The sequence below is a fragment of the Penicillium brevicompactum genome (assembly GCF_028827555.1).
Source record: "Penicillium brevicompactum strain IBT 35665 chromosome Unknown utg000009l_segment0_segment0, whole genome shotgun sequence".
Classification (NCBI taxonomy): Eukaryota; Fungi; Ascomycota; class Eurotiomycetes; order Eurotiales; family Aspergillaceae; genus Penicillium; species Penicillium brevicompactum.
In genome coordinates, this window is record NW_026623212.1 from 1,113,145 (window position 1) to 1,125,827 (window position 12,683).

At 47.7% G+C, this 12,683-nt stretch overlaps 3 protein-coding genes across 3 annotated transcripts; 1 reads left to right on the plus strand and 2 right to left on the minus strand.

The window, feature by feature from the left end:
* Positions 1–5,297: 5,297 nt before the first annotated feature.
* On the minus strand, positions 5,298–5,899 carry N7506_011870 (uncharacterized protein; the record flags this gene model as incomplete). Its single annotated transcript, XM_056961161.1, has 2 exons — positions 5,298–5,678; positions 5,702–5,899. The coding sequence occupies 2 exons, from the start codon at positions 5,897–5,899 to the stop codon at positions 5,298–5,300; spliced, it is 579 nt and encodes a 192-aa protein (XP_056805695.1).
* A 3,591-nt stretch (positions 5,900–9,490) lies between these two features.
* N7506_011871 (putative cyclin) lies at positions 9,491–10,443 on the minus strand (the record flags this gene model as incomplete). Its single annotated transcript, XM_056961162.1, has 2 exons — positions 9,491–10,135; positions 10,192–10,443. The coding sequence occupies 2 exons, from the start codon at positions 10,441–10,443 to the stop codon at positions 9,491–9,493; spliced, it is 897 nt and encodes a 298-aa protein (XP_056805696.1).
* Positions 10,444–10,905: 462 nt separating this feature from the next.
* N7506_011872 (uncharacterized protein) lies at positions 10,906–12,246 on the plus strand (the record flags this gene model as incomplete). Its single annotated transcript, XM_056961163.1, has 1 exon — positions 10,906–12,246. The coding sequence occupies one exon, from the start codon at positions 10,906–10,908 to the stop codon at positions 12,244–12,246; it is 1,341 nt and encodes a 446-aa protein (XP_056805697.1).
* Between the last annotated feature and the right edge of the window lie 437 nt (positions 12,247–12,683).

The window sequence follows — 12,683 nt, forward strand, 5'->3', positions numbered from 1 at the left end:
CCTTCAGTCAATGATCCCATTCTTCTTAGGCAGTCAAAAAAACAGGACTTTACAATAGATGGAACAAAAATATGAAAAACCAAAAAAAGATTACATGCCACGACGGCTGCATGATTCGAACATGCGCCTCCGAAGAGAATTGATTTCTAGTCAATCGCCTTAGACCACTCGGCCAAACCGCCCAATCATTGAACTTTTGTTCTACTATTTAGTATCATCAAGACTCAAAGCGCTCCCCCGCTTCCACAGGCTGGGATACCGAGGGCATCGATCAGGACTGTTAGTGCTAAGGGATCTGTAGCCCACTGGAAATGTTTTCATATTTATGTTTTCATATTTAGCCAGATTCCTGATTACACAGAGACTGAACATCTTGAAGCCGAAGTCAGCGTATATATCGCAGCGAACTGCTCGCACATAGTCGGAATGTCGGGCCAGGCTAACCTGTGAGATAAATCTGTGGGGTAACACGCAGTCTTTGATGCTTAGAGCCTCTCGTTCATCTCTGCGATAGACGACAGCTCTATGCAAATGGCCTGGTCCATGGGCTTGCTCGCTAGTAAGCCTTGGAAGATCTCGCCAGCATTACCCGGCTCAGTCTTCCCCAGAGGGATTCCATAGCTCTCGTGTTGAAGGCTGTACTACCTAGGTACTATAGAGTCAGCGAACCTTTTGCGCAAACCGCCGAGGGTGCTTGGGTCTCATTTCACAAGTGGGCCAGTCCATTGCCATATCTATCGTCGATAGGTGGCTCATCCCAAGGTCTCCTTATACTCCTTATACACGACATCTTTTTCGAATTCGAATACCGTGCCCAGACCCGTGTGATGTACAACAAAACACTTGGCAATCTGCAAACCTTGAAATATCAGAGTTCTTGGGGCCATATATGGCCTGATCGGATGAAATTGGATCGATATCAGTTCCACCCATTTCTTCTGTCCGTACCTCCATACCCTCTCCCTCTATTCCATGTGACTCCCTCATTTCAGTACATTCACATCTGGTATTACTTTCTCGCCCTGCTTCCGATAGGCTATGAAGCCCTTTGTATCCCGAGGTCGGTATCATTGTTTTGACCGACGTTGGTGCCACCCATTCATACCATGGTTATCGATCATTCGCGTGATGATCAACGTTTGCCGGCTCTTTTGAATTAACCAACTCTTGCTTCCGCTTGATTCCACGACTCGGAGACACCGACTCACAGCAAACACCACCTATCTTATAGACCTATTTTTTTCCCATAGACCTTTCATCGGTCCATACACCACTATGGCTTCAGTCCGCTATTTCAGCATTATTTCGACAACCCCTTGTCTCAGTAGGTCTGGTTCAAAGAAATTCTCACTACCTAGAAACACAATAACAAGGATGCTACGTAACCCACCGACCCCGGCGCCACTTATGGATCTAGATCTGAAAAATGACCGTTCTGCCCCGTACGGGATCAACGGATAGAGTATCCCTTGGGAAGACGACTCCTCATCAGATACGCCGCTCCATGAAATGAAGAACTGGCTCATGTCGCCGAAACCGCCACCCTGTTTCCGGAATTTCTGGGAAATGCGCATGTCCCTTCTGTCATGCGTATGGCAATGAACATGGGTGCAGGTATTAATCTCTTGTTGTGCATACTACCTAGGTATTCTTGGTCTTCCTATTGAAGGTTAACATCCTGATAGAACTCCCTCGTTCCAGCAATACCTCCGCTAGGGCTTCTCGAGGTTTCTCTACGTCGCCTGGTTCTCCATTTGACATTACCTTTTCCGGAGAGGGTCATTAGCTTGCGTTCCACTCTGCGTTCAACAACACGCGCATTTTGACGTTGGCTTGACCAGTCAGGGCCCAGCTGTACGAATCCGGATCTTGTCTACACACTTCTCTCTCCTCTGTAACTCCATGATTTGTTCCACTTCTTGACACAACCCACTCATCTCAACATTCATTTTCAATCCTGCTCTCTCGTTCTCTTCCAATTGTGGACTGCGAAGCGATAAAAGATTTTCTTTCAAAGAAAAAGCTTGGGCCAAGCTAATGAAGATTCAACAAAAAGATATAAGCCACGACGGCTGCATGATTCGAACATGCGCCTCCGAAGAGAATTGATTTCTAGTCAATCGCCTTAGACCACTCGGCCAAACCGCCTGGTGGTTGTGGGACGATTGAGATTAAGGTTACTTAGCCCTAAGACTCTATTTCTACTTTAGACTCACTACACAACTCTCTGATTGGTCAATGTTGACTGGCGGTGGGGCTCCATATGTGGCCTGCTTTTTACTTCATAGCATCCATGGATTGAGTTAGGATAGGATATGAGGAAACTTTGTACACCACAGGAACAGATCAGTGTTTAGTGTACACAATATAGTTCAAATTACTTCTGCTCATTGACAATGCTACGGTGATGGAACCAACGCTACTTTATCACTGCCATCTCTCCAAAACAAACATGAATAGATAACCATAGAATTATTGAGTGAAAGTAGACTATATCATAGATGAATTTGTTACAATTATATAAGGGCACGTAGGTCCACGGGTACTTGAGGATTTTAGGGCTTCCACACAATAGGAAGGAAAGAAATTCCATCAATTAGATATACCCCACGGAATCTGTGAGAGCATTACGGAGTACAGAGTATACTGCCACAAAAAAGGTTGCATAGTTATCTTGATGCTAGAATTGTTATTGAAACAAAAAGATATGCCACGACGGCTGCATGATTCGAACATGCGCCTCCGAAGAGAATTGATTTCTAGTCAATCGCCTTAGACCACTCGGCCAAACCGCCTGGTTGTTGATGAGTAATCAGATTGCCAAATCTATGAATCTTAGGACAATTTTGAAAATTGCTTCCTGTCCCAATGTCCACGTTGATAATCGTGGCAGGCACTGATTGCTGCTCAAGCAACTTGGTGTCAAATCTCAATTTTTACTTAGGAGATGGTGGTGACACTGATATTTCTCTCCATTTGGGGGAACTTTCAATTGTATCATTTTCGGAGGTCTGTGATAATCTTGTAATCAATTGGTAAAACAGAAAACCCATAAAGATAGTGCACACAGTATAAATACTCGAACGAGAGAAATCAGCTAGGTACCACCCTGGAGCTACAGGCAACCTTGTAAGAGTGAACATTGGACATGACGGAATTCATAGGCATCGGAGAAATCAGAAGATAAATCAACTGTTGCAGCTCAATCTATTGATCAAAAATAAGATTGAATAGAACCTTGGAAGTGAGGCTATTTGACGAAAATGAAACGACCGAACCAGGAAGCATATGAAATGCGTATCGTGACAAGACCCTTCCGAATACAATTGAAAGATTATTCGAGTAAAACACCCAGGCTCTTTTCTTGCAGTTCTTTCAGGCAGCAAACCTTCACTGGAATCTAGCCATTCATGGAACTAGAGAGCTTTCTCTCTCCCTTATTGATCTTCGCCATATGGACTCACATCAAGGGAAGATTGACTGGGAGGGGAAGAAGTGGCATAGTGTCAACCTGCATTTTGCGCAAAATACTCCGCGATGTCGTGATGGCTATGGTCAACTGCTGCCTCGTACGCATTCGCATAGGGCCCAGTTGGAAGCTGAAGGCTCACGATTGCGCGGGTATTCTCCATAAGGACATAAACTACCTAGATCAATATCGACGCTGTAGTTTCATATCCAGCCGCTAATTATATGTCACCCGAAGTTGGACTTCTCCGCCAAAGGCTGGTAGAATATGCTCCAAAAAAGGAACTGCAGCTGGTGGCCCTAACTGCCCATGCGACATAACACATAATCAAACAACCTCTTCCAAGTTTTGATATTTCATACAAACATTATCCGAAACTGTCCTCCACCTCCCAGTTATCTTTATACACGAGATACCCAAGCTTTAAGCCTCATCTAGACAATAAGTCATCCTCTATAATCTATATTAGCGTTGTATAGTAATATTTCAATAACAATAGACTTACCACGATAGTTATAATGTTGGATTCGTTGATAGATTCCAGAGTTGGAATAATAATACACATGAATTGGGCTCTAATGAATGACTAGGTTCGTCGGGAATAAGTCACTAACAGCTCAAAATAGTAAAAGAGCAGTTAGTATGACGAATTTCCCATGAATTAGGCTAGGCCCGAGGCAGAGATTCTGCTAGTCAGCCTGTGAAGAGTCCACGGGTCCAAGTAGATAACAGAGCGCCGAGAGACCACCTCCTATGCCTATTCATTGTTTCGGGAAACTATGAGATACTTGACATGCCAAAAACTCCCCATCGCAGGGGCAACGATCAGGGCAGTGAGGGCACTGCGGAATGATCATGCATTGAGCTGTCCCAGCTTCTATACGTTAGTCGTGATTCCATTGGTGGGAATCCTGGGTAGCAGGCTTACGGGATTCTTGAAGCCAAAGCACTTTGGATGAAGGTGAGTGCATCCCGTCAAGAAACTCCTCATGTTGAATGAGCCAGTTGCCACTGTCTTTTTTTCGGCGTTCCTCAAGCTCCCGATGATGTGAAGCATATGCCACTTTTGAGACCCGGTTGCGAATATACTGTTGCTCATATTCATTGGTTGGTTGGAAGTACTGCCTCTGGAAAAGCTTGGTGGCTTGGAGATTCCTGAAGTCTTTGTCGTGAGTTGCTTTGGTCGTTACTTCACACAAACTAGCTGCCTCATCCAGGGCGCTCTTTGGGTTTGCCAAATCTGATAATAACACAGATAGCTTATGGTCTTCGAAGATCAATCGACAAAATTGGGCGACGGTATTGGATGTAAGGTCGAGTGACTTGGCCAAAAGTGTCGGTGAACAGATCTATACATCCACAGTGGCCTTGTGAAGATTGGCTATGACCTCGGGATCCCCTGTGCGCTTGTAGGTGTAGATATTGGAGTAAAGCTGGCCCAAAAACATAGCCTGTGTGACTTGCTCGGCGATAGATAGTAGAGCCCTCTTCCTGGTATCGAAATTCTCAATTCCCTATTTACCCAAATGCTCAGTATTATGCATTAAAAGTTCAACGTTGAGAGCTAGCCAACAAACCATAAGGAAAATAGTAGCACAGCCCCACACTGCGGCTGCTGGAGACACCGCTGATGCGAACGGGATGGCTGTATCGCCGATCTTGATTGCCCATCCAACGATCTGAGTAGTCAAGTCTCTGACTAGAATCTCTTGACCTTCCAAGGAAAACTTCCAATCCCCACCTCAGGGCAATCTGACACGACAATCTCATAGAACATATGTGCCGCGAGCACTCGGCGAATAGCTGTCTCTGAGATAACTCCCTTGGTTCATATTCCCCCAGAGATCATCCATGGATACATTTGGGGTAGGGAGCACGTCATCCACCCTGGAAACGGTGGCTCGTGCTCTTCCTCCAGGCCCTCACTGATTTTCACATAATGAAGCAGTCTGTCTTCTAGTCTTGTTGTCAAGTTCTCTGAAAGTGGAGCGTTCTGCAAAGTCTGAAAGCAATCCTCGTCAATCATGACAGATAAACGATAGCCAGGGAAGTCATCAGCCTTCCCTTGCTCGATTTTCCAGGCTTTGAAGTGACCACGGGCGTGGTCTATTGATGCTGCGTTGAACTGGGAAGCATCTTCGTTAACGCGTGGTTCGTGGTTAGCCCACATTTGTCGAAGGGAGCTTCTTAAGATTCTTTTGCTCTGGGACTTCACGAAGATAAGATCCATACTCCGCATAGAATCATCGCTTCATATACTTCGTGGTAAGGTCGACCACACGCGGGAAGCGGCATGGGACTGGGGAGTATATGTTGTCCGGTAGTTATGTAGCCCCATATGGGTTCGGTGTCATGTAGCCATGAATACATGTCTTGTAAATAATATGGAAGCCCGGGGTATTGCTTCAGGGATTGACCAAGCAGCGACATAATTGAAGTGCTGATGCGGCCTCCAGGCGGGACTTTGCAGTGGTCTCAGAAGGAGCGGAGACGCTACGATTGGAGAAAAAGTGGCTGCAGGAAAAAGTGGCTGCAGTGAAGAAAGCTTTGGAGAAAAGCTATATGGTCATGTGATCTCATCAACATCTGTGGAGATTTAGGGATAGATCGGTGTACTGCATAGTGAAGTGGGAAGAGCGCGCTGGCGGTCTGACATCGCAGACAAGACGACGGGGGTGCTCAGTGCTCGGCGGGTGCAGGGAGGCATGTAAAGCCCTAGAACGGCCGGAATAGGAAAGAGATGCTGTTTGCCAGAGAGGTGTAGAATGCTTGAATTGCTAAACTATGGAAACGCGGACAAAAGCTGCCAAAACTAGCCACAGTGGCGCATGAGAGGTGCGGCGCTGTTCCTCCATTACAATAGCTGTACTGACCGCTTTTCAACCAATGGCGAAATAGATCCCGAATGAGGAAAGGAACATAGTACAAAATAGTGGATGTTAACTTTCATCAACCAGGCGGTTTGGCCGAGTGGTCTAAGGCGATTGACTAGAAATCAATTCTCTTCGGAGGCGCATGTTCGAATCATGCAGCCGTCGTGGCTCATATCTTTTTTGTTCCGTTCGTTCATTTTTTTTTGCGATCTTTTAATACTCTCTCTGGTTTTGATATTTTCCTTGAGTTGAAGTACTCATACGATCAGGGCCTTGAAGCGTATTCGAAGAACCATCTTGATCGCTGTGCCAGCAGTAAAAGACCAGTTTTCCAAGTCACCACCCTGCTGAAACTGCGCTCGCTTTACGAGGACAAAAGCTTGTCACAAGTATACTAGACGGGAACCAAACTTATACAGTCTTATAATCCAATACACCTGACGGTCCTTCCATAGAATATCCTCAAAGCGGCCTCATAAGCCATTCATCTGGTATAATTTCATTTGACGTGGCTCTCACTTCCGGGTCCCAGGCCAGTATCTTCCGTATAAAACGCAAGAACTGGTCTTTCTCTTCCCCCGGTGGAATTGTTGTGACAAAATCCTCGAGTGAGGTTTTTGGTACTGGTAGTTCGGAAACCCAATTCCCTGCAATAGCCTTGTGTGAGAACAGGTGTTACCAGGAAAGGGGCGGGACTTACCCTGTGCATCAAAGTAGGTTGAGAAAAGTGGACTGTTCTTAATAATATCCAGGGGAGGCGGGCCGAGGTATCCGATGTATTGTGCCAAAGCCAATGGAAGTACATACTGGCCATGAACATTCTCAATCGGATCGAACAGGTTTTTTCCATCCAAGAGTTCGAGGGTCTGTATCGATGAGACCTAGTTAATATCCTGCTTGTTCATAATTCATAATGATGTGGTCAGTTCAACCCACCATAACGCCTATTGACCATATATCAGCTGGGCATCCCCATGGTAGACGTAAGAGCACTTCAGAAGCGCGGTATAGATCAGACATCCACCAATCTTGATTTACGCATCCTTCGACCAGTCGCATTTGGCCATAGTCTGTAAGAGTAGGGTGGCCGGAGACTGCTAGCATGGTAGGTCTTGATCTGTAGACAATTGTTGGCATAACCTCGTGAATGGTCGATGTTATCGGCAAACTTGGATCCTGGGATTCCTGGTCCTCAATATCTTGCAGGGTAGTGTTACCCTCAATTACCGTCAAGACATTCTGGGGTGAAATATCTATTTCTTCGTTAGTAAACGATGAAGACATGTGCCAGTGGACTTGCCAGTATGGGCAACACCGCACGTTGCATGTAGCCAATTCACAGACATGAACAGGCGATGTATCAATGATTTCACTAAAGCCTTAGGGATCATTGCATTGGGGAACGCCTCCTGTAATGTACGGACACTGGTGCCTTGAGGCTTTTAGACAATGCAGTGATGACGACCAGCGAGACTTTCCGTTTCAAACATATCACGCGCAAGCCGTGTAAAGTCAAGCCCAGGATGATCCTCCTTCGAAAACTGCTTTAAACGCCAGAGCATGTTGATTTCGTTGAGAACGGGAGAGTGCTCGTCATTATTGTTGTCAACCCGCACAGAAACCTTCAGTGAAGCATATTCATTCGTCCTATCTCTCAAGTTAGTAAAAGGCGCTTACATCAAATCAATTCTGTTGGAATAAGACCTTTCATCCCACGCAAGCCAGACAGTGGAGTAAGCACCATAGCCAAGCTTCGCGATTATCCGATATCGATCATTGAACACCTGGCCAATTTTAACAGGGTAATAATACTTTCTCTGATAAAATGGGAGGGTCTGCTCTTCGATTGCTTGATTGTGTACTGCCGTCGTGTGAGTCAGTGGACGGACAAGGGGCGGTAGATGAAAACAACATGCTCGGACAATGAAAGAGAGCGGAGATCTTGAGGCTCTGAGGGGCATTCGTAGACCGGTCATCTTTGACCTACTTCATTTTCAGACAGCGTGGCAGTCTTTGCTCATTACAGCTGAGCTTGGTAGGTCCTGGCATGTTACCACGTGGCATTTAAACACATAGACACCAATATCTTGTACGGAGTAAATTGTGCTCTGAGATGGAAGAAGGAACAATGTAGGGCTTCCTCAATGAGTGAAATTAGCGTCAACTTGGTCAATATTTATAGTGCCAAATAGCGAAAGTTAATCTTCATGAACCAGGCGGTTTGGCCGAGTGGTCTAAGGCGATTGAGTACGCTCCACTTATTCAACAGATCCACCTGAATTTTCACTAACCAATTCCGCAGCTAGAAATCAATTCTCTTCGGAGGCGCATGTTCGAATCATGCAGCCGTCGTGGCATTATCTTTTTGCCCTTTGGGCTTGTTTTTGTTGTTTACTTGCATGTTGCTGATCGAGTCAAACGCAGATACGACCTGGAATCAGGGGTTGTGGTGCATGGCGGGGTACGTAGAGTCAATTGACCCATTGGGTAATAAATGTCCAATGCATATGACTCGTCAATGGTGATTTGAGATCTATTGAAAGGCATTCATTGAATAGGCTGAGAAGGAAGAGCCTTGGGACCTCGGGCGTCAGTGACCTGGGGAAACGAATATGAATTCCTTGGTGACAGAGTAAGAAACACTATGAGACTACGTTGGCATCATGTCGGATTTTCAGAAACTAGGCTTGAGGGAATTGAAGTGGGGTTTAACATGCGACAGGACTTGAAATGTTTTGCTGACCCTGTTCTATTCCTAACCCTAGCGTGGCCAGAGATTGGAATATGACATAGGCAATGGTTGATTGCTCAAAGCCGTTCATTGCGTGGATGAGGAGTTTCAACATGAACAACCATGAAGAGCTGAGGCTACCGAGACTTGCTTGACACCGTTGCTAGCGGTCATCACAGTCGCCTGCCCATGGGTGGGGTCTTCGCCGGCCTGGTGGTGGCCAAGGGCCGGTGTTGTTGAACGCAGATTCAGAATCTGCAATCATTGCAAGCAAGACGTACAATTGTTGGATTGGTGACTTGAAGGAAGTCGCCTACCCAAAGCAGTGGGTGGTCTGGCAAAGCTTCACGAGAGCACCCCATCTGAATCGTCATTCAATGGTGGAAGTTGGAATTCACTGTCAGAATCCGAACCGCATCACTCACCATCTTCCATCAGCCGCCGGCGCTCGATCTCGGCATCGACCTCATCAGGAATCATGGGGATTGATCGGTTATTCCATAAGCTAAGCTCGACTCGCGTGAAACCTTCCATACTTTTCATGCCAACGACCAAGAATCCAAGCTCTTCACGATCGACGTCAAACACCTCCCACCAATCGCTGTCTACGAGCTTGGCGCCCTCTTCGCGAGACGCGAGGTATATGGCAGCCACAGCCAGCGCGTTGGGCTGGTGGGTCACGTAGAGAAGTTGAGGCGAAAGTAAGGCCGCATTGAGATGTTGTAGCGTCCGCTGGGAAACGGCAGGGTTCGACAAGCCCAATGTTTGGAGGTATGTTAACGCAATTGTGTGGGGAAGAGCGACATGAGTGTCAAAGCCGAGGGTCCGAAGGATCACGGCTTCGGTGTGGAGGAGGATCTGGCGTGTGGCCTGGTAGCCGCCCTCGGAAAGGATGTAGGTCTCGGGTGAAGGAGGAGCTTCAGGAGAGCCGCCTTGCCTCACAAACCACAGGGGCGAAGCATCTTTTGATAGGAGGAATGTATATACATTGAGCACGGAGCGAGGGGAGGTGGGCTGGAAGGAAAGCTTGGCGGTTAAGTAGAGAGCCGCAGCGGATACATCCTGCGCGAGTCAGCAATCCGATCGAGGGACTGATAGGATCTTGGGGTGCAATCTACCTTGACGGAGTAAATTCGTAAGCTACCTCCGTCAGCGCCAAGCCAAAATCGCGTGAAGATTACGATTGCCTGGGCGATAATATCTTGCGACAAATGCAGGAGAACACCGGCAGTCTGAGTGAGCTGCGCGCCTGCGCAGCGAATTGAGGTCTCCAGATCAGATGGTACACCGTCTAGAGAGGAGGATGAATTGGATAGTTGGTCTGGCGTTGCCAGGGCGTTGGACAGGTGCTTCAGACCGCTGGGAGCCATGACGGAGAACGTGCAATGACGCAGATCCTCGTGCAGCTGAAACCATGCACAGCGGGAGCGGGACGCGAGGGCAATGACGGCAATGAGGCGAAAGTAGTATAGTGTGCGGCGACGAGTACGGAGTATGTTCTGATCGGATTGGAAAAGAGAAGACTTGGTGGATCGTGGAGGTGGAGAGAGCTTCGACTCCAGCCACCGCTATTTCATAGCCTCCCAGCCTCTTTGGTTTCCTACACGACGCCTTTTTATTTGGGGAAAAAAAAGAAAGCTAAACAACTTTTAGACTGAAACATACACTCAGACTAAAGCCTCAATTTTTGTTTGATCTTGATCAGTGTCTGTTTCGTCTACGGAGTACATCTGTTACGTCCTTTTGGCCCTGAATTCCCTATCCCAGGTAGTACAACGCCACATTGGGCCCTAAACAGATCCCAATTTCCATCTCCCGGCATTTCTCCTACGATGTCCCCCTCCCCCGTGTCCCTCGAATTTCCAGCTCCTGTCACCCTACATTCCGATGGCGCACTGTCCCACGAGACCGTTGCCTTGACGCCCCTAAGATCGACAGAGCCGTTGACCTCACACCGTTTGAATCCACCTTCCCATCGTCGGGCAAATACCGAACACTTTGCACCTCGCTTTCACGACCTCGGAGACACAATATCAGAGTACCCGAAGAATACCCGAACGGAGACCTCCCCGAAAAACAAGCTTGAAGCAAGAGCTCGAGTCCTCTCAGATTGGTTCCAAGGCAAATCGGACCCAGTGGATTTGGGACTGAAAATGGCGCCTCAAGCTTCAGAGGGATCGGGAACCGACACACGACCACCTTTCGTCTCACATACACGTCAACATTCAACGCCCGTGACAAATCGGTTCTCGTTCTTCGGCCTCCGTCGCCAACCCAGCAAGCCCAACTTCCCAGAACCGGCTGAAGACGAGTTCCTCAATCTTGACATCACCGCTGCTCTATCATTACCTGACTCCGACTCCGAAGACGAGGCACTGGATGCCTTGCGGGACCATGCCGATAAGGTGCTACGGCGTATGCAAGATGCCTATAAGCAGCGGACCTTCGCCATGCACCAAGCGATGGCCGACAAAAACGAAAAGCAAGAAGAGCTTGAAGAAACCCGCTCGCGGGTTGATCACCTAAAGATGCAGCTGGACGGCATGGCAGCCAAGGTGCTGGACCAGGAGAAAGCCATGCAGGCCATGGCCGAGGAGTTGGAGCAGGAGAAACGTCTGCGGGACGAAGAGGCGCGAAGTCGCAGCCGCACAGTGCGCTCAGTACCCGCAGACGATGATGTACCTTCCATGGCTCTCCAAACACCTCGGCGTGGCAGCAAACGTACTAGCCACAGTACCTTTACTAGTGACTCGGGCTTTGAGTCCGGAGATGAGAGTATTGCTGATAGTGTGTTCTCTCACCGCGAGGGTATCGAGTCCCCCACCTCTACTCTCGCGGCTCCCTCTCCCAACATGTCGCAGATCGCTTTGTCTACGCCGACTGGCCCAACACCAACACCTACTATCCAGAAGAACCTGGTTGCGGTGACTAATGGGCCGGCACCTGCACGGTCATCTGCGTATGATCGGGTTCTCAAAGGTCTTGCTTCGACGCGTTTGGGAAGCTCTTTCGGTGGTGGCAACGCGTCGAACTGCAACAACTGCTATGGTGTTCCAGCTTCCGAGGCCTGGAGTGTGATGGGGGTTTTGAAAGAAGAGAACCGGGGTCTCAAGTTTAGAATTGGCGAGCTCGAAGTCGTGATTGATGATTGCTTGGGCATGGTTGGCCCTTGAAAGCTGTTTTTGTCGTTTATACAATGTTGATTACACGGTGTCTTTGTACAATGCTGGCATGGACTTATAGGACCAGAGGAGTGTAGGATTCATTGAAGCAAGAATTGAAGATATTCCAAATGAAGACCCTTTTTTTTGGGGCGATACTCCAAAAGAACCCTGATCCCCAACTGCTTAGTTAGTACCGTGGCCTCTGGAGTGTGGGGAACAAGCTGGGTGAGTTGGGGGTGCACAACCATCACTGAAGCTCGTAGGCAAAAGGACCGGAAAAATCAAAATTGATAATAAATTGTATACCTATGCAAGGTAGATATTTGTCCTCTCCAATTGTTGAGTCAGTAGGAGTCAAGGTGGTTGCGGCGAAGACCAAGTGGCCTTAATTAGCGCGGAAGCGAAAAGTGGCCAGCGAACTTCATCTGTCCTCTTCTTCCCTTCTC